This window comes from Trachemys scripta, chromosome 1 (genome assembly GCF_013100865.1).
Source record: "Trachemys scripta elegans isolate TJP31775 chromosome 1, CAS_Tse_1.0, whole genome shotgun sequence".
In the NCBI taxonomy this organism is placed as follows: domain Eukaryota; kingdom Metazoa; phylum Chordata; order Testudines; family Emydidae; genus Trachemys; species Trachemys scripta.
This window is the reverse complement of record NC_048298.1, coordinates 617,623-645,106: the sequence shown is the minus strand read 5'-3', so window position 1 is coordinate 645,106 and position 27,484 is coordinate 617,623. Positions and strand designations below refer to the sequence as shown.

The window sequence follows — 27,484 nt, the reverse complement described above, 5'->3', positions numbered from 1 at the left end:
ACAGTGATCTCCCACCTCTGTGTAGCCAATGGCCTGTGCTCCCCACTTATTCGACCAGTACGATCTGCAGAATGTTAAAATATTGTGCCCACGCTGCCCTCAGGAGAAAGACAAGGGAGGACACAATGAATTGTAGGAGCCAGAGACACAATCCAACCTCGTGCAGCATGAGAAGGCCCAGAATCCAGGCTGCTCTTCTGTGGAGTGGGAAGAACCCGGGTTCTTTGGGCGTGTCGCTGTGCCCCTGGGCAATGTCACGCTGACCGTCAAGAAGAGGCTAGCTGGAGAGGACGAGCATGCTGGCACCCGGGGTTATTACTACTCCAAGCACAGCGTGCAGAAAACGCCTGTTTATTTTCAGAACAAAGCTCAGCTCATCCCACTGAGGCTCCAAGACGAGAGGCCGTTTTTTAAGCTAACATGTACTACTATACGGGAGCGATTTAAGTCCCTCCCGTGGGCACTGCACAGTTAGCGCACACATCTCTACACAGACTATACACTATACAGACTGGGCTTTGTCACTACGGAGCATTTTACAGAGTAACTAACTGCAGGGAGGACCCCGCCCCCCAGCCACCTGCTTCTCCACACAGGGAGCCTGGAGGAGGCAGGGCAGCCGTGAAGGAGGGCTCAGGGCTGCAGCCAAACACTCACTACCATGACGACTGCTTTCTTCTAGACTGTGTGTAGCGGGGGAGGAAGGAACTATTCCCCAGAGCAGGTGGGAGGGTTCCAGCCTTTGTGCTTTACTGTGTAAATGAGAAACATCCCAATGGAGGGCAGAGCTTGCTAGAGAGAACACCTCGTCCTCCCCACCACTGCACCCCTCATCCCCACTCCCTGTACACACAGCTCGCAGGACGCCTTCGTGCAAGGTCCCGCCTGACACCCTGACCATCCCTACTCTGCAAGAAGTTCCACTCTAGGGCCTCTGCCTTGGGGAAGCAGTGCGCAGGCCCCGGTTTGCCCCAAGGCCCATTGAGCACGGGACACACTTTCCATGGCAAGAGCGCTCCGGGTGGCAGAGGGTGAAGCACGAGGGCCTGGTACTGGCTCGCAGAGGGCAACCCTGGGGGTGAGTTAAACCAGCGCTCAGAGAACCTGGAGAAACACTGCTCTGAAAAGGGGGGAAGGCTGCGGTCAGTCATTTTAGCACTGGTAGAAAACCCAGCCCATCATTCATTCATCCCTTACGTGTGCGTGCAGCCCTTCCCCCCCCCCCAGTCCCCCAGAAATAACAGAGGCAGCAGTACCAGAGTCCCCTGATGCTGTGGGTAAGGACGAGTAAGCACAGGGGAGCATCTCACTGGCAGTACAAATATATGCACCAAGCTCTGTACCCACAAGGGAGCCGGTGCTGTGCAAGCGCCCGTTAGTGAGGGTAATGCAGCTGTAAGCAGTGGTGCTGTGTCCTCCCTGACGGGCAAGGGGGCTGAGAATCTGTCGGACAGAAACGCACCTCGTTAGACATTCTCTGGACAGATTGCTACCTGCTCTCACACACTACCAGAGCTCCAGCACCCCAGCAAGGTGTGCTCAGAGCTCCAGTCTGTCTAACACACACTGCTCTGGAGAGGTCCGTTCCTTCCAGCAGTCACTTCTCCTGCTCCCCTTTATCCTGCCTTCAGCTCCACTAACAATTCACTAGGCCAGCGACTGCTCTCTCCAGCAATGGGTCAGCCTGTTACAGGGATGGTGGTGGATTTTCCACATCCCCTGTGTGAAGGGCCTGGAATCACAAGATTAGCGAGAGCATCAGGTTTCTCCTGCAGGCTCTGTACATAAACCCCATACACAGAGTGTTCCTGTCTCTGCAGCTGGGCCCATGACAAGTGGGCATGATGGACACGTACGTATCAACGGGCCTAGCATGAGGGCAAGGGTGGGGATGTCTGTGTTGGTTCTACACAGCCTGCCATAAGGGACTGGAACCCTGGCTGCCTCCCTCTGCCTCACTGACGGCAACACAGAGCTCTCCTCCTCCAGCTCCTCCGGGAAAGCAGGACCGGACAGTAAACAATTGTGCACAGAAACAGTTCACCTTCCCGTCGCCAGTTCCACCCCGCGCTCAGGACTCAAACCCACACGCACTGGCAGGCAGAATCCAGGTCAGTGTGGTGCTGGATCAGGGCAGAAGTTTCTTCCTCAAACCTGACTGCAGCCCCCTGCAGCTCTGAAGGAGATGCTGTGCAAGGGGGAGTCCCTTCCCCACAGAGTCCTGGTGCTGGGTGGCTCAGTGGTGATGCAGCACAGTCTGGAGATCCTCAGGCAGGGAACCAATGATGGTCTCAATGTAAAGGCCCACTCGCTGCAGCGTTTCCTCCTTCACAGGGAGGTGATGGCACCTGGCTCTGATCTGGGGGGAGGGAAAGAGAGGAGGGGGAACTTTTAATACAGACTCCAAGTATCCCCTTTCTGCTTGTGCCATTAACTTAAGGGAGCCCCATGGGCTCTTCCTTACCTGGGAAGATATACAGGTCCTGAGCAGTGATGCCCCTGTGGAGATGGTTTGAGACCCAAGGGTGGGGCTGAGAAGAGCAGGACTGTAGGGTCCTTTTTCTAGCATATATAAGGGAAGCTCACACCTCCCTGGCTGGCTTTGTATGCTGTTCAGCAGAAAGGAGCAGCAGGAATACACCGTCTCCTATACACCGCGTACGATCCATGCACCACCAGAAGGGCCCATGCTCATAGGAACCAAAGCAGGAGGAGGAAACTCACCAGCTTCTCACGAAGTTTCAGAACCAGGTCTACGATCTCCACCTCGGACTTGTCTTTCATCCAGGCCACAATGTTCTACAGCAAGAGAAGAAAAGTTCTCCTAAGGGAATGTCCTTCCGTACAGCAGCTCCCCTCAGAGCTATCTCCCAAGCAAAGCCTAGTACCGAGGCGGGGGTGGGGACAGAAGGTCCTTCTCCTCTGCACAGCTGTGTCCAAGGCTAGGTCTTCGCATGGTGCTGCATGCAGCACAATGGCTTCCAGGCTGGCTGAACAGAACCATGTCCTCTCCAGCTCTCTGCCTGTGGCAACGCTATCCGCTCCCAGCCAAGCGGCGAGTCCAGGGAGGATGTGGCAATACACAGGCTTTGCATGGTCTCTGTTCTCTTACTCCCGGTCAGTGCCAGGATTCCTGCACATTCCTCTTGCCGTGAGCTCAGAGTCCACACGTAGCTGCCAAAAGGAGACGGTTGTAGGATTTTTGTGCTGCCCTGGGACACTGCACTCAGACCATGCACTCGGCACTGGCACCATCCCAGACAGGAACTCCTGTCTATTTCAGTTCCCGGGAAGGAATCAAGCAAGCGGAGAGGCATCTGATCAGGAACTCAGCTGGCTCTGGAAGCACCTGAAGAATTAAAATGGCTGCCAGCAGGGGGCAGAGCAGGGTTTGTGCTGGGTCCTGGGAAGGCTGGTCTGACCCCAAACTGGATGCCCAGGCACTGAGAGTCAGGCAGTGACTGGGATGTGGAGTGGATGTTCCCCAAATACCTGAGTGCAATCCCCCTGTCCAGGAGTGCTGAATCAGGACGTGACAGTGGGCATCCCATCACCAGTAATGACACCCTGCATTTGCTTTCACCCCCTTTTGTCAGAACGTACCGCCTCGCAGATCGCCTCCAAGTGAAGGGCCTCCAGCTTCTGGGTCATTTCCTTGTGTCTCTGACGGTACCAGCCATCAAAGTTGGGAGACTTGAAGAAACGTCTGCAGGAAGAGACGTGAAGCTGAGAGGGGAAGGGAGAGCAGACCGGGCTCTGGAGAATGGTACTTGCTGTCTGGTTTCTTCACTACTCATAGGGATTTCCCATCCACTGAAAAGGTGGTTCCAACACAGAGACGTTGGAGGGGGGACAGAATCCCTGGTTCAGTGTAATTAGGGATGTGGATAGGTTAGAACTTAAGAACAGCCAGACTGGGTCAGACCAAAGGTCCATCTAGCCCAGTAGCCTGTCTGCCGACAGTGGCCGATGCCAGGTGCCCCAGAGGGAATGAACAGAACAGGGAATCATCAAGTGATCCATCCCCCGTCGTCCTTTCCCAGCTTCTGGTAAACAGAGGCTAGGGACACCATCCTTGCCCATCCTGGCTAATAGCCATTGACGGACCTATCCTCCATGAACTTATCTAGTTCTTTTTTGAACCCTGTTATAGTCTTGAATCCTGTTATAGTCAAGTATAGGTTGCTAGGGAGAAGGCTCCTTACTGACCCCACCTTCCCCAACCTCTCATACCAATGGCCCGATTGATTCTTAGTCTCAGAAGTTGGCTTCTCACACAATGCGTAGGCGCGAGGGTCTGGCGAGTTGGCTGCCCTGAGGCAGGGAATGGTGAGTGCTTCCCACCCCTGGGCAGGCAGCGTGCTCTTATGGTTAAGGCACTGGATTAGAACACAGAAGATTTGGGTTCTATTCTTGGTCCTGCCACAGACTCCTTGTGTTCATTTTCTAGAATTCTGCCCAATCTGGTTTGCAGTGTGTCAGGAAATGGTGCTCGTGGCCTTTCCACACGGAAATGACTCCACAACCACAGCCAGGGCAGTGCCATTGTGTGTTTTCTAATCATCTTAAACTTGCCCTCTCAGTCTGACAATCTTAGCTCCGTCCCCCTGCACCACAACTCCCCTCCCTCCTTGGTGTTTGCACCGAACACTTATTGTTGTCACGGAGCTAAACTCCACACATTTCGGCCTTGTTCTCTCTTTATAAGCAAGGCCTTGTGTACACTGTAGCCAAGGGCCTGGAGGCTGCAGCCCTCCACGGTGCAGTCGATGGGTGATTCTGCGGCAGTTTCTTTTACAAACGGAGGTTTTTACTGAATGAAATACGGAAATGAAGCATTAGCACAGCTCATTAGTTTTACACAGCCCCAGCGTTTTTAATTTTCAGGGTGCTGCAGAATTTCAGACTGGGAATGAAAAATGACATGGAGAAGTCATCAGAGAGAAGCTGGCAGCTGGCAAGGGACATCTGAGAAGGCGTAGACGGTAGGAGGCAGTTTGGGATTATGGGATATGCAGATTAGTTGGATATTCATGCTAAAGTAGTCAGCTAACACTGTTGAGAGCTACATGGTCATGTTTCAGAGTTTATCCCCAATTAAGAATGGAGAATTTCAGATCTTCATTATAGCCTGAAAAAAAATCGCTATTTGCAGATTCAAGCAGACTCAGTTCATGCTTTTAAAGGTTTCTTTGTAACCCTATAAAGGCCCAGCACAATGGGCCCCAATCTCAACTGAGGCCTTTAAATGCTGCCATAAAACACATCTTTTGTATAAATTCAAGCTTAGATTTTGGAGCACTATTCTGTGCTGAGGGATGGATTATGCAGAAAGTTCCATGGTTAAGAACTGCAGAGCACACAAGATTCTGCCCTGTAGACCCTGGTCATGTTCTCTGGACTCTCTCCATTTTGCCAATATTTTTCTGGTAAGTAGGTAGTTGAATATTGCAGCTATTGTCACACCAAAGCTGTAGAGAGAGGAGCTATTCACTTTCCTGCTGCTTGATTTAACCTACAATTGCATTGACTTTATTTGCAGCCTTATGTTCCAGCTCCATACATAATGTGCCTGTCCACTTTCTGGGTCTCTTTCAGCAACAGGTTCAGATTTTTAAAGGTATTTAGGTACCTAACTCCTTGATTTCTAAGGGTCTAAATAGCTCTGAAAATCTGGACCCCAATGCCTTCCATATTTCTCCTCTCCACTGAGTATCTGGTTTCAGTTTTTCCCCTCCGATTTTGGTGAAGGTTTGCTCTGTTCTGTTTGCAACTCTCTAATTTTTCATTAGAATAATAATGGGGGGAACTCTCTTACAAGTCATCTCAAACTTTACAGTAAAGACCCTGTATTGTTACCTATAAGAAGGTAGCACCTGCAGGCCCCAATTAGCATCTGGGTCCCATCGGGCTGGGTACTGTACAAACACACAAAGATTGTCATACTGGATCAGAACCGTGATCTATCTAGGCCAGTACCTTGACTCTGACGGTGGCAAGAACCAGCTGCTTCAGGAGCAAGGTACATGAAACTCCCTAGTGGACAGTGATGGAGTAAAGTGCCTCTGGGGAAGTTTTTCCCCAAACCTATCACACTCAGGGACTGGCTTAAACCCTGAAACAGGAGAGTTTATAGTCCTACTAAAACCTGATAGTTCTGTGTCATTTAAAATATTATTTATACATAAACAGGATTATGTTTGCTGTCCCTTCCAGCCATTATAACTTGGCCAGTTCCTTGTTGGCATCAAGCTTTCAAAGGGAATGGTCTCTCCCTTGAAGCTGCTCTCTCCTCCTGATGACTCTAAGCCAGGATTTGGCAGGTATTTTCGTTATACCCTTTACCTACTGCTGATGAGACAAGACAACCAAACACCACATTCTTACCTGTACAGGCCTAACCAGTCACCCTTAAGTACACAGGTGAGCTGGGGACCAGCATGTTCAAGGGTCTTCATGAAATCTTCCTGTCGGAAAGGACGGATCTGGGGAGGATTCTGTGCAACAAAAAGAACACATCGCAATGGAGCCCCAAGTACTGGGAATGAGGTTCAGAGCTCCTAGGAAGAGTCTATGCAGGATATACCGAAAACCTAGGAGAACCACCAAATGCCTGAAACTGCACATCTCAAACAATTCTGCTAGGAGAGTTCACATTACAGATCTCTAACAGCCTTGCTGAGCTGAAAACTACTATAAAGAGGAAGCATCTGTCCCAGTGTTCATTCCGTCTCCCTTCCCAGTGTCATTCTGTCTCCCTTTTCAGGGGGAACAATCCTGTCCCTGCAATAAGGGCAGTTTGAGAGTGGGCCATAGTATTTCACAGATTCCTACATCTTTTCTAACAGTCCTACCTGGGGAGTGGGGGAGGGGGAATGAGCTCCTTGAAGCTGAGCACCCTTGGATTGTCCTATGACCCAGTGTTACCATTTGTACCCCTCTATTCATCCCTGTTACAAGACTGGGTTAAATTTTGTACAAAGACAGGTGTCAGTGAGAGCAAATGGACCACCACCTGATTAAGTAGCCATTCTTGGGCAGGAGAGAGGGTGTGGGCAAAAAAAAAAAAAATCTACATTTTGACAAAGAAGCACCTTAGGGTTTCTGACCCCATAGACTTTCTGTCTCCTGAACATCAGCGGAGCTGATTCTTGTGCAAGAGAAAGGGCTATAAGTGGAGAGGACAGACATCCCAAACATCTCTCCCTGCTCTCTACCCACAGCATCCATCAACACCTGCAGAACAAGTAGCACTGGACTGGAAAGCAGACCCTGTCTGAAAGAGGTTCAGCCAGTAAGACGGCTGGAACATGTGGTGAGAGAGACCTTTGCTTTGTATTCACTTAGCTTGTTAAGTTAGGTGTGTGTTGGGTTTTACCTTTGATTTCTTTGTAACCAATTCTGTTTGTATGCCTCATTACTCGTAGTCACTTAAAATCTATCTGCAGTTAACACATTTTTATTGTTTTATCTAAACCAGTGTGTTTGGGAAACTCCATTTGGGATAACAGGATTTGTGCATATCATTTTCTATTAGTAAACGACAGACTTCATAGGAGCTTGTATCGTCCAGGAGGATTCTGAACAGCACAAGAGGCATATTTCTGGGGGAAAGTCTGGGACTGGGAGTTTGCTGGCGTTGCCCTGAAATGTAATTCAGGAGTGGCTGGCTATAGCACTCCAAGTATAGCTGGGAGTGATTTACATGCTGGAGGCTGTGTGTGGACAGACCAGGAGTGGTTGCTTTCACAGCAAAGCAGGGTAAAAGGCAACCCAGGTTGGAGAATTGAGGGGACACAGCTGTCGCGGTCATTCTAGATTGTATCCTGGATAATGTCACACCCAGATCTAAGTCCTAGAGGGCCTGGGCACTCTCAGAAGATCATGTGACCCAGATCTAGGAGGTCTAGAGGGCCTGAGCCTTTGGTACTTTTCCCACATCTGAGCAGTCTGTTGCATTTGGGAACATTGGGACAATTTCCCAAGAGAATAATCAGAATAAAAGTGTAACTATTTCAAATCTCTATAAAGAAATCAAATGAAACCGGACATACCTTCCATGGAGTAATGGCCCTCTGTAGAGGCATCAGACTCGCAATGTAATGCTCCTATGGAGTAGTAGTGAAAACAGAACTTAGACTAATTAGAGAGCCCTTCCCAAGGTCATTAGGTGTCATGCTGTGCTTTAAGAGCCACCAATACGACATGCAGTGAACAACCTTCCATTCTCTTTGCCCCTTCTTTGGTGTGTAGATTTCCACAAGTCCGAATGCTCGTTTGTTTATCTCCTCCCACCCCTCGATCCCCACTGCCCCGGGAAGCTAGGACATCAGAACTGGCTGCTGTGCAAGTTTTAAGAATGCCACACAGGATGAGATCTGATGGGAGGGAATCAACAGCAGGAGTGGAGTGAGACTCAGAAAACACTGTCACATCACAGCTCCGCGCATCGGAACAAAGAAGATGGAGAAGCCAATGTGATTCTAATGGGAATGTCTACCGTAGGTGTAACAAGCTCTCTCACAGGGCAGTAAGAGAAGAGGGGTTGAAAACAGCAACCATTCCCTTCCTCAGTAAAGCAACAGCCATTCAGACAGGGCTCTTAACAAATGCTGTGGTAGGGATTGAACCCTCAAGAACTAAATACTAGGGCTGTCAATTAATCGCCGTTAACTCATGCGATCAACTCAAAAAATGAATCAAGATTAAAAAAATTAATTGTGATTAATCGCAGTTTTAATTGCACTGTTAAACAGTAGAATACCAATTGAAATTTCCTAAATATTTTTGGATGCTTTTTTACATTTTTAAATATATTGATTTTAATTAGAACACAGAATACAGAGTGCACAGTGCTCACTTGATATTTTTGATTACAAATATTTGCACTGTAAAAATGATAAACAAAATGAATAGTATTTTTCAATTCACCTCATACAAGTACTGTAGTGCAATCTCTTTATCGTGAAAGTGCAACTTACAAATGTAGATTTTTTTTGGTTACATAACAGCACTCAAAAACAAAACAATGTAAAACTTTAGAGCCTACAAGTCCACTCAGTCCTATTTCTTGTTCAGCCAATCACTAAGTGAAACAAGTTTGTTTACATTTATGGGAGATAATGCTGCCAGTTTCTTATTTACAATGTGACCAGAAGGTGAGAAGAGGCATTTGTATGGCACTTTTGTAGCTGGCATTGCAAGATATTTACGCGCCAGATATGCTAAACGTTTGTATGCCCGTTCATGCTTCAGCCATCATTCCAGAGTACATGCTTTCATGCTGATGATACTCATTAAAAAAAAAGAGTGTTATTTAAATTAAATTAGTGACTGAACTCCTTGGGGAAAACTGTACGTCTCCTGCTCTGTTTTACCCGCATTCTGCCATACATTTCATGTTATAGCAGTCTCAGATAATGACCCAGCACATGTTGTTCATTTTAAGAACGCTTTCACTGCAGATTTGACAAAACACAAAGGTTCCAATGTGAGATTTACAAAGATAGCTACAGTACTCAAACCAAGTGCCTTCCAAAATCTGAGAGAGACAAGGTGTGGAGCATTATTTCAAAAGCCCTAGAACAGCAACACACTGATGCAGAAACTACAGAATCCGAGCCACCAAAAAAGAAAGTGGCATCTGCTGGTGGTATCTGATTCAGATGATGAAAATGAACATGCCTCAATCCGCACTGCTTTGGTTTGTTATCAAGCAGAACCCATCATCAGCATGGAAGCATGTCCTCTGGAATGATGGTTGAAGCATGAAGGGACATAGGAATCTTTGGCGCATCTGGTACGTAAATATCTTGCGATGCCGGCTACACCAGTGCCATGCAAATGCCTGTTCTCACTTTCAGGTGATATTGTAAACAAGAAGAGGGAAGCATTATCTCCTGCAAATGTAAACAAACTTGTTTGTCTGAGCGATTGGCTGAACAAGAAGTAGGACTGAGTGGACTTGTAAGCTCTAAAGTTTTACATTGTTTTGTTTTTTAATGCAGGTTTGTTTGTTTTTACATAATTCTACATTTGTAAGGTCAACTTTCATGATAAAGAGATTGCACTACAGTACTTGTATTAGGTGAATTGAAAAATATTATTTCTTTTGTTTTTTTTACAGTGCGAATACTTATAATCAAAAATAAACAAAGTGAGCACTGTAAACTTTGTATTCTGTGTTGTAATTGAAATCAGTTTTGTTCCCTTTATACACATTGTGCTGGGTGTCAGGACTGCAGAGCCAAGCACAGTATCAGTCAAACCTGCCAGAACCTGCTAATCAGAAGACAAGTTTATTCTTCTCTAAGAAGAATTAAAATGTCTATGATGGTGTTCAGGCCTCTGGCACAAAGCCTGTCTTTGTGGAATAACCCAGAGGGGAGGGTGGAACCCAGCATTCAGGCATATGCTGTTCATCCCTCCCATACTCCTTCACCACACGGATCAACAATCCCGTCTACTCACCAGGGGAATAATGAAACTCTGGGTGAGCTCAAGCAGGTGCCGCCTCAAAAGGGCACTTTGGACTTCAGACGGGCGCTTCCTCTGAATCCCCTGCAAGTAGAGAGTGAAGTTACAGCACGGGGGGCGCTCACGAAGATACCGTTTAACAGCCAGCAGCTTTAGTAGGTAAGAGCTGAGGCTATGCACGTGTGTGCAGTTCTCAGCAAAACACTGCATCTGCATGCAGCCAGTCAAGGGGCAGACTGGAAAAGAATAATTTTGTGCACTCTCCCAAGCTTGGCCCATAATACAAGCTCCACTCACTTGTGACACTAAAGTAAAATGCCACTCACATAGACTAGATTGTTTAGAGCTGCCTGATATGTTCTTCCCTCTCTTTTCTTGCTAACAATGCTAACGGTTAAGATGTCATTAGGCTCCAGAGCTCAATCAAGTGAAATAATCTTCTGAGAGCACCACCCTGAGAAGAGTGTCCAAGTAATTTTAACCCACGCTTGGATAGCCTGGACTAAACCATGACTGGAGTCAGGGTGAAGTCAAAGACCTTGGGCCGAGGGGAAACCCAGTACTATTTCTCCTTTGGGCTTCAATGGTTTAATCCAGACTTTAGCACTGCTTTCCTGCAGCGCTTTACAGGGTGGGGGATAGAGACAGGAAACGCTCACCTTTAACAATCTCTTTATCAGGGTTTTGTCTTTGTGCAGAAATGTCTTGTAAGAGGTGTAGATTCCTAGATTAAAAACACAGAAATGCTTAAAAACAAATCACCCCCCCGGCCGCCAGTTTCTCAAGGTCACATCATTGTGCAGTAAAGCCTTGTTCACAGGCGGGGGAGGGGAATTTCCCAATCTTAACTCTGGCTAGTTAGAAGAGAAAAAGCTTTGATGACAGAAACCTCCTAAAATGACAAGAGTTGCTGCCACAACAGCACTCATAGTAGGATTAACCTTTGAGACCTTTCAACTGCCCCGAGGCACCCCTCTCCCCCAAAACATGTCACAGGAAAAGACACGTAACCAGCAGCATTAGCTCAGGACTAGGCTTGAGTTGACTAGTTCAGTGGTGTTAGATAGCTGTATCTACCTACCTAGGTACAACTTCCCTTCACCGTATCTGACAGTCTCCCAAATACTCAACAGAAGTGATATAAATTTATCTCCACTCCCAACCTGCAGGTTAAATAGCCTGAATAATTTCTATTGGAGTGTTTAACATCTGAGGGTACGTCTATACTTACCTCCGGGTCCGGCGGTAAGCAATGGATCTTCTGGGATCGATTTATCGCGGCTTGTCTAGTCGCGATAAATCGATCCCGGATCAATCCCCTAGGGTTACCATATTTGCACAGTCAAAAAAGAGGACACGGGGGGGAGGAGCCCCGCCCCTGCCCCGCCCCCAATCACTCCCTCCCACCCCGTGACTGCCCGCCTCAGAACCCCCAACTCCCCCCTGCTCCTTGTCCCCTGACTGCCCCCTCCTGGGACCCCTGCCACTAACTGCCCCCCTAGGACCCTACCTGTCCCCTGACTGCCCCGACCCTTATCCACACCCCCACCCCATATTCACACCCCCGCCCCCAGACAGACTCCCGGGACTCCCATGCCCTATCCAATCGCTCCCTGCCCACTGACAGGACCCCCAGAACTCCTGACCCATCCCACCCCCTCTGCTCCCTGCCTGCCTCAACCCCTCTCCACACCCCTGCCCTCCTGACAGCCCCCCCGAACTCCCGACCCATCCAATCCCCCTCTCCCTGTCCCCCGACCAGGGCCAGCTTTAACAAGAGCCCAGGAATCGGGCTGCACTCCGGCTGGAGTCGCGGGGTTTGGGGCCAGGCCGGAGGTGCTCGGCCGGGGTCAGGCTGGCCGCCCAAGCTGGGCCAGAGCCGCTGGGGTCAGAGCCGGCGCGCTCGGCCAGAACCGGAGCCGCTGGGGCTGGGGCCGGGCCAGCACGCTCGGCCAGAATTGGCTCGAACCAGGCCGGGCCGGAGCCGCTGGGGCCGGCCCCGGCCGGACTGGGCCGCGTTGCACCTCCCCGGAGCCCTCCTCCTCGCGTCCCCCCCGCCCCAGCCCCCGTGCCTCTGGACCCTGCGCCGCCGGAGCCGAGCAGCTGGAGCCGGGGAGGAGAAGTGCCCAGCCGGCGACTGGGGTCCGGAGTTAAGGGGGCTGCCTGAAGCTGGTAGCACTGGCTCGGGCAGCTTGGCTCTTAAACAGAGCCGAAGTCTGAGTCCGGGGAGGAGCAGAGCAGCTGGAGCCGGGGAGGAGAAGTGCCTGGCCGGGGGCGCAGGGTGCGGAGGCATAGGGGCTGCCCGAAGCCCGAGTGCTACCGGCTTCATGGTTTGCCGGGTAGCCTCCAGATCCTGCACCTCTGGCTGGGCGCTTCTGTGACGTTATTGACATAAACTGGGACCGTATAGATCATTGTTGCAACCAAGGTCCTGTAGTGGCACCCAAATCTTGTATAAAGGGGGTCAAATGGGGTGTCTAGGACAAGGTTATGGTTTACTGGTTATGATTATGCTGTCTATATGTGTGTATCAGTTTTGTAGTTGAAGTTATGAATATTGGCTCTATACTGTCTGTATGGCAAACTTATGCCATGCTTCTGGGTGACATCCCAGACAAGCTGAGATTAGCTCTGCCTAGCCTGCTTGATGGCCCATTAAGGACCATCAGCTATACAATGGACCCACTGAGAGAAGGCAGATACGCCTTGTAACTCAGCAAAGTATGCAGGGACTGGCCCATGTGACTCCAGACTCCATTTTGCTGTAATTATTTTCCACAGTAAGAACAAAGAGGTGTTCTTACACCTGGAAAAGACTATATAAGGCTGATGCCTCATCTCCATTTTGTCTTCAATCCTGCTTCTTACCTCTGGAGGAACTTTGCTACAAACTGAAGCTCTGAACAAAGGACTGAGGACCCATCCCAGCTGGGGATGTATTCCAGAGACTTGATTTGAACCTGCAGTTTATTCCATCGCTGCTGCAAGCCTGAACCAAGAACTTTGCCATTACTGTATGTAATTGATTCCATTTAACCAATTCTAACTCTCATCTCTATCTTTTTCCTTTTATGAATAAACCTTTAGATTTTAAATTCTAAAGAATTGGCAGCAGCGTGATTTGTGGGTAAGATCTGACTTGTATATTGACCTGGGTCTGGGGCTTGGTCCTTTGGGATCAGGAGAACCTTTTTTCTTTTACTGGGGTATGGGTTTTCATAACCATTTGTCCCCATAACGTGTGGCACTGGTGGTAATACTGGGAAACTGGAGTGTCTAAGGAGATTGCTTGTGAGACTTGCGGTTAGCCAGTGGGGTGAGACCGAAGTCCTCCTAGTCTGGCTGGTTTGGTTTGCCTTAGAGGTGGAAAAACCCCAGCCTTGGGCTGTAACTGCCCTGTTTAAGCAATTTGTCCTGAGTTGGCACTCTCAGTTGGGTTCCGCCAGAACCGCATTGTCACAGCTTCCCCTCCCGGCCTCCAGCTGCGCTGGGGAAGTACCGGCCGGGGGCGCAGGGTCTGGAGGCTGCCCGCAAACGGTAAAACCGGTAGCACTCGGGCAGCTCTTTTCACATGGCTGGGAGGGGGAGTTAGGGCGGGGACTTTGGGGAAGGGGTGGGGAAAGGGCGGAGTTGGGGTGGGGCCGGGGGTGGGAAATGGGCAGGGCCAGGGCCCGTGGAGTGTCCTCTTTTTTTATTTTTTAAATATGGTAACCCTAGATAAGGAAAGCAGAAGCGACACTTGAGTTGTATCACTGCAATGCAGAGATAAGAATAGACGCACTGGGGGAGGGGGAACAGACAGTTGATTCAGTCCAGCCCCAGATCCCTGAAGACAGAACAGCCACACAAAACCCCACCTTCTTCAGCCAGTCAGAGCCATCAGGCTACTCAAGTACTTCCCAACAACCACCAGGGGAAACCTCTAATGAGGCTTCTACCATCTCCAAGGCTTCTCCTTCCTCAGACAGAGTCTTCCTCAGGGGGGTTTCTAAAACCAGATGGGGGAGGCGGGGCTTCCACGTTTTCTGTGATTTTTTTCTGTATCAGTAGCCTTTAGATGGTCCAGTAATAACAATGAAGAGCCCAAGTCAGGAAGGACACTCACGTAACCGTAAAGAATTACTGCAAGCAGCAGAGGAGCTGGAAGAAGTTACAGCCCTGGAGTTGCTCTCCGGTGAGGCAGAGGGCAATGCCCACAACAAACACATTGCTGCAAAGCCTTCGAACTCAGCAAAGTGGAAGGATAAATGCAATTAAACCAAAACTGACGTTAAAGGGGAATTACCCGGCTTAGCGTCCAGAGTTTTCAGTTTGGTTAGTTTCTTCACCTTGACTTGTTTGGGTAAGTCACCTGTGGAAAGACACACAGTGTCTAGTACCAGGTTATAAAGGCAGCCCTTCTAGCCTCCTAGCCACAGCACACGTGTGAGAGGACTCGCACTTTAGACCATCCAGGCCAAACGTGCAAAAATTAAACTGTATCCTCCTGTGATATGAATGCTGAGCTAGTGCTGGTATCCCAGCTGCTACCGGGAGCTTTCAGACCAGCCTCTGCCAGTCCCCGGTGGTGACAGGAAAAAGGTAATAATGAGTCGCGTAGAGAAGAACTCCTCAGCCCAACCTACAGCAGCGCTCTTGGCTTTTCAGAAAATAAAACCAGTGTCTCTCTACCAAGCATTTCTCTCCTATTCCCTTCCATCTTCATTCCCAAGAATAATCTTCCATTTCCTTAAAGCTTAGAAAAAAGAAAAACTTTGTTGTAATTTTCTTAAGACTTTGCTTTTACTGCCGTCACCTCAGCTCCCAGGCTAGCAGCCTGAACTACCCTCTCTGAGTCCCTGATCCTCATGGGGCGGTGATGTGCACATGGAACTGTTGCTGAGACACCACTACATGGGCCAGCTCACTGTCAACCTCTGAGTCTAATGCAGAAAGGCGAGCTTGGGTTAGAGCGTTACCTGACATTTTGAGCTCCCCGAGCCGAAGGAGGTGAGGCCAGTGCTGGAGCGTTTTGATAAAGAAAGGATTTGTGACGCCCACGACAATGTTCGGCCTACAGAGAGAAGGTTGAGATGAAAGTGGAAGCCAGAGCAACAATGCCCCCAAGGTTCCTTCATGCAGCTTGTGCTGACTGAGTAATGAGTCTAGAGGCTTCTTTCACACAGGACAACCAGGGTACTTACGGGGCTTGTGTCCTGGTGGTGTACTCCTTAAACTCGCTGTCATGGATAGTGAAATATGGACGATAGTCACAGCAGTACTTCAGAGGGGTGAGACAGCTGCAAGAATAACACAGGAGTATTGCGGTGATCACGAAAGACAGCTCATGCTGGAGAGGAACAATTTTGGGACAGGCCAGTTTCCTAGTGGTCACTGCTTTGCACTGCCAGATGAAACACTCCCTCCCTCTCTAAACTGGCGGCATGTCCACACTTCGAGCTGGAGGTGTCATTACCAGATGGAGGAGTCACACTCACATGAGCTCTGACAGCGCCAGCACACTGAAAGTAGAGCGTAGCCATGGCAGCGCAAGTGGCAGGAGGGGCTAGCCACCCTGAATACGTGCCTATGGTCTCCCAGGGGTACATACTCTGGGCAACTAGCCCCTGCTGTTACTTGCACTGCCATGGCTACACTCTGTGTTTACTGAGTTGGCTCTATCAGAGCTAGCACAAGTATGTCTCCTTGAGACGGGGATCACACTCTAGCTCCAAGTGCAGATATACCCTAAGAGTGCTGCTGACAGGGCCATCCCTAGTGGGGTGCGGAGCCCGGGACAAATCAGCCCCGGGCGGCTTGGTGGCCCCGCTCTGCATCGGCGGCAGCACATGGCAGTGGGGGGAGGGACAGCTGAACTGCCCGGCAATTGATAGCCTGCTGGGGAGCTGCCGGTCCACCCTGGTTCCAAGCCCCCACCAGCTAGCTCCAATGGGCTGCTCTTTCTGCAAGCAGTGGACAAAGCAGGCGGCTGCCAAACAACGTTATAAGGGCATTGCACAACTTTAAACGAGCATGTTCTCTAATTGATCAGCAACGAAACAACGTTAACCGATGTTAAGTGAGGAGTTACTGTACTTGCATACACAAATTAGATCCGATGCAATTTATTGGACAGAGCAGTGGTTCTAAAGGGAGGAGGAGAATTAACAGAATCCTGTGACGGTCACCTGCGATTCAAACAAATTACCTGGTAAGTGCCAGAACCATTTCTGAGGAAATTGTAGGGGATGGCGCCATTACAACTATTGGCTCCCCCAGTAGCATCAGCTCCCACAGCATCTGGATATGAATTAGCACTGGCTGGAAACATCTGTTAGTGAGAGAGAGAGTAATAGGGTAAGGCTAGAAATGGAGTTCCTGAAAGAACAGACTGGTATTAGGCACATTCAGCTGCTCCTCTGCATCTGCACATTTAAGGTCTAGGATGGGTTCCTAATATCCTGCAGCAGTGAGTTCCACAAGGTAACATATATATATATATATATATATATATATATATATATAAAAAAACACACACACACACACACACTTCCTGTAAACCATTTAAAATCTGTTAAAAGGAAACATTTTAAGCAATATATAGTTACCCTGTGGATCTCACTGCTCATTTGATATATTTTAAGCAAAATAAGATACATGTAAAAGGGAACAGGATCTATAGTATATTAGTTACATTCAAAATTTCCAGGGTAACCAATCTGCCAGGGCATAGGCTGATCTCCAGCTGAAGACAGGAAGAAATTCCTGTCTCTATGGTCCAGGTGGTTGTGCATACAAGAAGCCCATACATGCACGACAAAGCTCCCTAATGCCCTTAAGCACTGTGCGGCTCCTACAACCCAACATTCAGACTGATGCACTTTACCGACACGAAGTATCAAAATCACACTCAATGCCCACAACCTCCCATTCAGTTAAAGAACATCGTGAGCAGAGAGGAAGGAGGTAGAATGGGAGGAGTGTGTTGAGAGAAGCTAATGCCCACCTGAAGAGATCCAGTTCATGTACACTGGGGAGAACTAACGGGGCTGGTAACAAGTTCTGAATGGGAGAGAGGAGAAAGGCAGTTAATGAATGGAAATGTCCTGAGCACATACTACTGTCACTCTGGGTTACCCACCTCAGAAACAGAAAGACATTCCATCTACAGTAAGTACCAAAGCATCAAAAAGCTTAGACAAAGATAATTTTTGGAGAACCAAGCTAGGAGCAAACGTGGACAGGAGCCAGCCAAAACCCCTGCCTTCCAAGCCTGAGAAACCTTCCCACTGCAGCCAAGCAGAGCTTGGGAAAATGATAATCAGGGAAGGTGGTGGATGCTAAGAGTCCAGAAATGTGTGAAAGGTACTAGCACAAAGGAGGGAAGGAGAAGGGATTATTGGCAGAACAAGGAGCAATGATGTAAAATTACCCAGGAGGCTGAAGCATCCTCACTCAGGGATTTCTCTGCCCAGGCAGGGGTTAGTGTCATTCTTACTGGGTGGGAGTTTGAATAGTTTAGTGAAAACACTCGAGAGGAATATTTAGGAAGCTGTTGTTCCAGGGAGCACATTGGACAAGTTCCAAAGAGCTCCAATTCTACAGTACTCTTCTCTTACTCAGCGATCTAGACTCTGCTGGCTAGTGGGCCATTTTACACCACTCTCTTCTTCAGCTCACCTCTTGATTGAACTGCTTCAAAGGACTTGATCCGGGTTTATCCACCCTGGATGGGATTCTCACCTGGGTAACAAACAGGAACACAGAGAGGTTATTTGGGGAGATGGGCTCAGCGGGCAGGCATGAAAACTTCCTGTTTATGTCTAACTGTGCAGAGACTAGGAACAACGGGAAAGAATTTAGAGCCGTCAGGAACATTAACATCCAAAGGAATATAAAAGAAATATGCCACCTTTCTGGTTCAGTGTCCATCAATGCCTGTGGCTTGAGCGTTTGTGAGTGGAATATCAGTAGCAAGTACCTGAATGACAATTCCCATCACAGGAAGGTTCAGCGTCTGTCCTGGCACCGGGGGTGGCCACTGATCAATCTCATTGCACACTGCAAGAACATGGACAAAGACAAAACTTTAACCTGAGGGACAAATGCAGCCAATTTAGATAGTCTCTGTGAATCCTGCTGTGAACATATCACTACTGCTGCTGGTCTTTATTACAGGATAAGGAATCTAACTCTGCTCGCAAGTAAGAGAACCAAAAAAAAAAAGAGCTACCATGGCTAAACAACAAAGTAAAAAGCAGTGAGAGGCAAAAAGGCAGCCTTTAAAAAGTAGAAGTTAAATCCTAGTGAGGAAAATAGAAAGGAGCATAAACTCTGGCAAATGAAGTGTAAAAATGTAATTAGGAAGGCCAAAAAAAATTTGAAGTACAGCTAGCCAAAGACTCAAAAAGTAATAGCAAAAAAAATTTTAAGTACATCAGAAGCAGAAAGCCTGCTAAACAACCGGTGGGGCCACTGGACAATCGAGATGATAAAGAAGCACTCAAGAACGATAAGGCCACTGCGGATAAATAAATGAATTCTTTGCATCGGTCTTCATGGTTGAGGATGTGAGGGAGATTCCCAAACCTGAGCCACTCTTTTTAGGTGACAAATCTGAGGAACTGTCCCAGATTGAGGTGTCATTAGAGCAGGTCATTGGAACAAATTGATAAACTAAACAGTAATAAGTCATCAGGACCAGATGGTATTCACCCAAGAGTTCAGAATGAACTCAAATGTGAAATTGCAGGACTACTAACTGTTGTCTGTAACCTATGATTTAAATCAGCTTCTGTACCAAATGACTGGAGGATAACTAATGTGACGCCAATTTTTAAAAAGGGCTCCAGAGGAGACCCTGGCAATTACAGGCCAGTAAGCCTGACTTCAGTACCGGCAAATTATCAGACACATAGATGAATATAAATTGTTGGGGAATAGTCAACATGGTTTTTGTAAAGGGAAATCATGCCTCACCAATCTACTAGAATTCTTTGAGGGGGTCAACAAACATGTGGACAAGGGGGATCCAGTGGATATAGTGTATTTAGATTTTCAGAAAGCCTTTGACAAGGTCCCTCATCAAAGGCTCTTAAGCAAAGTAAGCAGTCATGGGATAAGGTTCTCTCATGGATTGGTAATTAGTTAAAAGATAAGAAACAAAGGGTAGGAATAAGTGGTCAGTTTTCAGAATGGAGAGAGGTAAATAGTGATGTCCCCCAGGGGTGTGTACTGGGCCCAGTCCTATTTAACATATTCATAAATGATCTGGAAAAAGCGGTAAACAGTGAGGTGGCAAAATTTGCAGGTGATACAAAACTACTCAAGATAGTTAAATCCCAGGCAGACTGCGAAGAGCTACAAAAGGATCTCTCAAAATTGGGTGACGGGGCAAGAAAATGGCAGATGAAATTCAATGTTGACAAATGCAAAGTAATGCACATGGGAAAACATAATCCCAACTATACATATAAAATTATGGGGTTTAAATTAGCTGTTACCACTCAAGAAAGAGATCTTGGAGTCATGGTGGATAGTCCTCTGAAATCATCCACTCAATGTGCAGCGGCAGTCAAAAAAACGACCAGAATGCCGGGAATAATTAAGAAGGGGATAGATGAGAAGACAGAAAATATTATGTTGCCTCTATATAAATCCATGGTACGCCCACATCTTGAATACTGCGTGCAGATGTGATCGCCTCAGCTCAAAGAAGGTATATTGGACTTGGAAAAGGTTCAGAAAAGGGCAACAAAAATTATTAGGGGTATGGAACAGCTGCTGTATGAGGAGAGATTAATAAGACTGGGACTTTTCAGCTTGGAAAAGAGATGACTGAGAGGGGATATGATAGAGATCTATAAAATAATGACTGATGTGGAAAAAGTAGATAAGGTTATTTACTCCTTCTCATAACACAAGAACTAGGGGCCACCAAATTAAATTAATAGGCAGCAGGTTTAAAACAAACAAAAGGAAATATTTTTTCACACAATGCACAGTCAACCTGTGGAACTCCTCACCAGAGGATGTTGTGAAGGCCAAGACTATATAATAGGGTTCAAAAAAGAATTAGATAAATTCATGGAGGATAGGTCCATCAATGGCTATTAGCCAGGATGGGCAGGGATGGTGTCCCTAGCCTCTGTTTGCCAGAAGCTCGGGATGGATTATTTGATAATTACCTGTTCTGTTCATTTCCTTTGGGGCACCTGGCATCGGCCACTGTGGGAAGACAGATACTGGGCTAGATGGACCTTTGGTCTGACCCAGTGTGGCCGTTCTTATGTTCTTATGCATAGCAGCTCTGGGCTCCTAGGGGCTAGATAGGTCCAGGGACAATAACTGAGAGCAGGGAGACTCATTCCTGTGCTGTCACAATAGCAACTGAAGTTAATGGGAGCTGTGCTTTGAATACACACAGTGATATATAACACGAAGTACTCGGATTAAATCGGGTCCTAGGTGTCTCAAACTGGATGCCGAAATTAAGTGGATACTTTTGACCTCTCTGTGTCTCAGGGAGAATGTGGAAAAAATAGTGTATGATCATGTGATTAAAGACTATATCATAGTTCGTGCACACAAGGGATCCAACTTAAGGTTGCACAGACCAGCTTAATTCTTGCACTTCCTAACTTTTGAGCATTTGACTTTCCAGCCTTAATAATGGCCTTTTAACAGCTGTGCGTGTGTAATATATATATTTGTGTAATGGAACTAATTGACATTTCTCCCTACTAGTAATATGCCGCTCTGCAACACTTTGCTTATCAATGTTTTTTTCCATGGCATACATCTCTCCTTTGCCTCCCCATTTACTAATGTTAGATTGGTATCCCCGTCACAAAACCCTGACGCCCACCCTTTCTCCTTACCTGCCTCCAGGCATGGCTCCAGCTTGTCAAAGTACTCAGGAGCAAGCAGCTGCAGCAGAGATTGGAACAGGTTCACATAAGGCAAGCGTGACACCAGCACTAGAGACTGAAACAGACAGACAGTAGCACCATCGTCAGCACTTTCAGCACTCCGCCTACAAGAGGTGTCCAGGCTCTGCCCACCGGAGGTCCACAATGGACTCCTGACAGAAGCCCAGAAGCTGAATCTATTTTGCCCCAAATGATGTTTCCAGTGCACTTGCTCACAGTCTGTGGAACATGTGATGGTTATTTTGTACTGGATTCTCCAGGTGTCCATGCTCAGGGAAGAGCCTGGATGTCTGTAGAAGCAGCTGTAAGGTGGAAGGAGCCAGTCTAGCAGTCTCCACTAGGGACCACTGCAACCATAAGAGATGGGTCTGCAGCCCAGCAGAAAAAAGATCACTAGTGTAAAGAGCCAGTAATTGCCAGCAGGTCCAAAGCTGCCAGTGAAAGCACACCAGGAGCTACCTGAGGGAGGAGGGTACCGAGTAGAGCTAGAAACCAGGCACAGAGGAACAAACCAGCAGAGCAGGAATCTGGGACCAGGCAGGGAAGTGATATGTGGGAGACTGGAGCAGACCAACGAAATAAGGGAAATGAGAGGTCATTTTTCCAAGTTAATGCCATTTTGCTTTTTCTGCCCATGTTTCTAATCTCACTGGGTCCCTTTATACCATCTCTGTCATTAGTTTTTATTCCACCTTCCAATTCAGTATTCCCTCAGTGTGCTGCTTACTCTGCTTTTCAAATTATTCCAACTCAGATCGTTTCAATAATGGACACTTCCTCCAATTCAGTACTCTGCCATTTGCTCTAGCCCTCCGTTTTACTCCCATCTAAGGGCTTGTCTACACAGCCACTTAAGTCAATGTAACTTACGTTGCTCAAGGGTGTGAAAAACCATCCCCCCAAGCGACGCAAGTTACATCGACTTAAAACAATACCCACCCCATGCTGTTGGCAGGAGACACTCTCCTGCCGACATAGCTTCCGCCTCTCGTTGAGGTGGAGTAATTATGCAGACAGGAAAGCGCTCTCCCGTCAGGATAGCGCGTCTTCACCAGATGCACTCCACCGGCGCAGGTGTACTGGTGCAGCTGTGCCGATATAACACGGTAGTGCGGACTAGCCCTTAGTGTGACAGTGTATTATATCCAATGCTTTCACATTACCCTCTACTGTTGTCCTTCTATTGCAAAAGCAATCAAGTTAGCATGGCAAGAGCTGTTTTACATAAACTCTCCAGTACTGTCCAATTTTCCATTATCCTCCTGATTTTAAGTATCAGAGGGGTAGCCGTGTTAGCCTGGATCTGTAAAAAGCGACAAAGAGTCCTGTGGCACCTTATGCTCCAATATGTTCGTTAGTCTATAAGGTGCCACAGGACTCTTTGTTGCTGATTTTAAGTGTTGTTTTTTCTCTCAGTGACCGATCCGTTATTTTACTGGGGACACAAGTTGATGAGTGTTAAGTTAAGACTGCTCTTTGGAAGATACTCCAGGATGTGAGCACAGAGCAGGATAGAAGAGGAGAAGCGCACAAAACAATTATAGGGGCAAAAGAGCCTCAATCTTCTGTCAAATTATCAGACTGGCCTATTGCAAAGCATAGGTCTCTGAATGATAGTTTTAATTCCCCTCTGGTTCAAACTCTTTAATAGGAGGTCACTTTAGTTTTGATGGGAAGATCAAAACAAAACTGGTAATTCAATGGATACAGATAAAAGAAAGAGAAATGGATGCCTGCAATGAATTGGAAAATCTTCCTTCACTAGACGAGAGAAAGAACTAGTCTGAAATTCCATACTCCTTGAGGCACCAGTTGTGTATTCCTCTACGTTTGGATGGTGTCCAGCACATTGTGGGTGGTACCATCATACAAACAAAATACACCATCTCTGTGCTCCTGAAGCTGGAGTGTATGGGAAGGGAGGTGTTCCTTCAGGGACTTCTCAGGAATGTATGGCACAGACGGATTGTAAATCGCTGGTCACATGATTTGTATTAGTATGGCAGCCTCTTGCAAGTTTGTTTCGGTCTACACTTTCCACGTAGTCCAGCTGTTGCAGCTTTTTCCCCCATGGCCCTGCCTGTCTCCTTGAGGAACATTTCTGGTGTCATTGAAGGGAATGGTGAGATCGTTAAGAACTATGGCTAGATGCCGTTTTACAGCTCGGTACTGCTTTAGAGCAGCAAGCTACCTAGTTTCAATACTCACCTTCTGGAAATAGCCTCTCTTCATTGAGCCGTCCTTGACTTGCCTGAAGTACACATAGCCAAAGTAATGAGCTGACTCCCGCTGCAAGAAAGAGGTCAACAAGACCATTGTCAAGGAACCTGCTACCTCCACAGCCAGGCTTGAGCCTCCCTGTAATCCAGTGGTGGCCAACCTGCGGCCCGCGTGCAGCTCATCAGGGTAATCTGATTGCGGGCTGCGAGACGTTTCGCTGACGTTGACCGGCCATAGGCCTGGCTCCCTGCAGCTCCCAGTGGCTGCGGTTTGCCGTTCCCAACCAATGGGAGCTGTGGCCAGCACGTCCCTGTGGCCCACGTCGCTTCCTGCAGCTCCCATTGGTCAGGAACGGCGAACCGCGGCCACTCGGAGCTGCAGGGGGGCCTTGTCTGCGGACATTCAACATCAGCAAAATGTCTCGTGCCCATCAGATTACCCTGATGGGCCGCATGTTGCCCACCACTGCTCGTCTCAGAGATCTGTAAGTACACCTCAGCCCTGAACTACAGCACCCCCCACTACTCCAGGCCTGGTCTTCTCTTTGAGGCAACTGTCAATGACAAACGGTGTGGCAGATTTTATTAAATGGGCATGTAGGGATGAGACTGGGCCCACTGAACTCCCAATTGCAGCATAAGGAGTTGAACTCCACGGTGTCACCCAGCCCCTTGTACTACACCCACTACTGTAATTCCATCTGTGGCCCTTATTAAAAGGGTTACTTGCTGTTCCCATTGAAATAAACCAGCTGGGCTTGCTCAGTGATCTAATCCTGGGAACTCCCTGTTGCTGTGTAGCAAGCTCTTGTCTGATTTTCAGCTTCACTCTCTGGATAGAGATGGGCTTGGAGTGCTGTGGGGGCAACACATCATCTCCTGAGAGGAAGACATGCCTGCCCTCCATCGCTCAATAGCACTCTCTCCAGACAAACTCTTGAGTCAATACCATTCTGGTTTTAGCCAGGACAGTAGCTTTGACAAAAGACCCGAAGGACAGAGCTTGTAAGGCAAAAAAAAAACCCCATGGGATTTGATAAAAATCCCTCACCGCTAGTTGGCATTTACAACATCCCTAAATTCCCACAACTGGCACTGGGGTAGAGATGGAGCCTAATTACCAACACAGTGGACCAGGCCTACTATTCCTTGGCATGTCAGAGTTCTATTGATCTAGGCACTTATAACACATCAGGCATTACTTTCCCAGGAGCAGCATCTAGTTTTTTAGCAGTCTTGCTCCTCTGGCGGTTCTTTAGTACCACTTGGTGCGATCTCTGAGCGGGCCCCCTTCCCTTGCTGACTGGAGAGATTGTGTGTGTTGTGAGAGCACTAGGTGATGAGAGAGTCCAGAATATTCCCAGAATTCCTTCTCTGTGCAGCAGTCACCATGAGTCACTCCCCAGGGCATATGACGGCTGGCGTTAAGAAACCTTACACAGGCACCTGAGGGACTCTGACACCAAACAAGGGAAGAAGGAAAAGGAAATAAGGACAAACTCCTGCTCTAGCAGGAGAATCAGTACCTGACCACACTTACCTTCTCTGTGTGAAATGAACTAGCCAGTACAAGAGAGAATCACAAACCAGAACTCCAGGAGTAGAAAGCTATTCTAGGTCACCAGAGCTCTAACATTCGTCCCCTGTTTGAGCGGAGCACTAACACTCCTTCAGCCTGGCTCATTCCAACACATCACATCTTGATCTTTATTCCCACAGAGAGGTTAAATCCTTGGCAGTATGTCCCTCTACTCACATTAAGATGAATGGGAATCCCTATGCTGAAAATTTACCCCTTTGTGATTATTCCCATGGCCTTGGGCAAAATTCAGTCAAACGGGACAATTATTTACAAGAAAAAATAAATCCATGTTCACATTTTGTTTTTAAACACACGAATGCCATTGTTCATTTCGCAGGTGCAAGCTGCATACTGTGCAATAACTGACCTGTAGCGTTAGGGGGGCTTCTCTGTTATATTCGCCATCATCCCCAAAATGAGTGTTTCTCTGCCCCCCAGACTGACGGAGACGGAAGCTAAATTGAGTATCTCCTAGGCCGCCTGAGACAGAGACAAGATCACACACACTCAAGAAGAAGGTTCAGTAAAGAAAGGACGAGGGACTTTGATTATCAAAAAAATTTAAGGAAGTAAAAACCAGTTAAAATATATCAAACTCAAATTAGCAGTGAGAGAGTAACAGCAAAACAGTAGGATCAATTAGGAAGGAGATGCAGCAGATGACAGGAATTTGTATTGATGTATTTATTATGCACTCATTTACTGGGAACATTAAAAACGTCAGCCAGTACTGCCCACACCGAGCAGCTGCAGCCCTCGCCCTATCATCCACCAGATTGGAAACCTACACATCTATAGTTTTGATCCAAAACTGCATAAAGGCTTGGCTGAAAACACAGCCAGTGCACCGTACCCCGAGAGCCAGGATGTATTTGTTCTGGCAAATGGCCAAGCTGAGTGAGTTCCACAGCTGGGAACCCCCACACTGAGAACACTTTGCACATGGTACAAGAGCATGACATTCTCGCCAGAGATACCCCAGATTGGAGGGATGGGCAGAGAGACACTGACAGAATATGTGCAAAGTGAGTTCACATTTTAGGCTTCAAATCATCATCATGCATGTGAAAGGAGAGCCAAACTGGGACTGATATTCAGGTCTATGGAAAACTGACTTGACAGTCCAAGGATGGGCAAAATGCAGCCCACAGAGTTCTACCATGGTACCATTCTCATCTCTAATATACACGTGCAACCCGCAGCAACTACAACAGGAAGCTGGAAGGATTGATTTATGATGAAAGAGCTACATATGTAAAACTAAACACTGATTTAGGCTAATCAATGACTAATGCACTCCGTAGGGGGTGAGACATGATATACCCTTCACATTTTTGTAGATGCTTAAGCCCCAAGGAAGGAAAGGGATTATTTTGTGTGTTATGAAGGAGTACAGCTAGAAATAAAGGGATAACACTAAGAACAGAAAAATTTGGGATGGACAGCAGAAGTAGTAGAAAGGGCTCAGAAAGGAAGTGGTGGAAGCACCATCTCTAAGGACAATTAAAACTCAACTGGCCAAAGTCCTGGAGAGCAGACTGTAGGAAACAATCATGGAGGGATTTACTGGCCTAATACAGCTTTCCATCTCATGGCTATCTTTCTGATTTGCAACCACAGACTTTTAATTTGTTGTGTTTTGTTCTGAGAGAACCCCTTCCCCAGAAAAGCTAAGTACATTTCTCCCTGTGCTGAGCCATCTTCTGCATCAAAATGTTGATATCAGCATGGACAGCTGCAAGTCCGGGGAAATTTAGCCCTGATTACTATTTTTAATACTTTTTCTGCATCTGAAAAGCATGAGCAAAGCTTGCACATAGAGAAATTCTCCAGTCAGCCTCTAGATCACAGGTTCTGCATCTATTTAGATAAGGATCAAAATTCAACTGGAAACCTCTCCAAGCAGCCCTGATGCCAGAGTGCTCTCTGAGGTCTTCGTTCTGGAAGATACAGCCCATTGTTCTCTCTGCTACATTACAGATGCTGACTCACTCTTTCTAATATGAACCTTAATGTCTCTTTCACAACAACAGGAACCATCCTCATTCTCCATGCAGAGCCCACAGATGCAACCTACCCGAGTAGGAGTCTGGGAAGGACAAGTAGCAGATGTTGGTTTTCTGTAACAAACAAGAACACATTGTAAGACACCCTCTACCACACCTACTGATCTTTAAGACAGAAGAAACGATCTTACCTCTTTTTCTGTCAGTCTGAAGTCATAAGGATACACCAACTACAAAACAAACAAGAGATGACAAGCTGTAGACTCCGGCCATTGCTACGTTCCCCCAAAC

At 47.5% G+C, this 27,484-nt stretch overlaps 1 protein-coding gene across 2 annotated transcripts; it reads right to left on the bottom strand.

Annotated features, from left to right (window-relative positions):
• Positions 1–284: 284 nt before the first annotated feature.
• DENND6B (DENN domain containing 6B) lies at positions 285–27,428 on the bottom strand. 2 transcript variants are annotated; one of them, XM_034763271.1, is made up of 18 exons: positions 27,385–27,428; positions 27,265–27,307; positions 23,595–23,675; positions 21,336–21,441; positions 18,437–18,516; positions 18,136–18,198; positions 17,462–17,517; positions 16,664–16,786; positions 15,660–15,755; positions 15,435–15,529; positions 14,762–14,827; positions 11,136–11,200; positions 10,471–10,560; positions 8,055–8,108; positions 6,388–6,497; positions 3,604–3,706; positions 2,725–2,799; positions 285–2,359 (listed from the first exon to the last, which is right to left on the bottom strand). In XM_034763271.1, exons 3-18 carry the CDS (start codon positions 23,616–23,618, stop codon positions 2,237–2,239), a joined length of 1,329 nt encoding a protein of 442 aa, XP_034619162.1. In that variant the 5' UTR covers positions 23,619–23,675; positions 27,265–27,307; positions 27,385–27,428; the 3' UTR covers positions 285–2,236. The 2 variants fall into 2 exon arrangements, with proteins under 2 accessions (XP_034619162.1, XP_034619151.1); XM_034763260.1 differs by lacking the exons at positions 27,265–27,307; positions 27,385–27,428 and adding exons at positions 25,555–25,667; positions 27,180–27,259.
• Between the last annotated feature and the right edge of the window lie 56 nt (positions 27,429–27,484).

Coding starts and splice junctions, on each gene's coding strand:
- DENND6B (XM_034763260.1), bottom strand. CDS start 27,240: ATGGAGAATGAGGATGGTTCCTGTTGTTGTGAAAGAGACATTAAGGTT. Junction 10,561..11,135: donor TGATAAAGAGATTGTTAAAG/GTGAGCGTTTCC, acceptor CTCTACTTGCAG/GGGATTCAGAGGAAGCGCCC. Junction 2,360..2,724: donor TGAAACTTCGTGAGAAGCTG/GTGAGTTTCCTC, acceptor CCCTCCCCCCAG/ATCAGAGCCAGGTGCCATCA.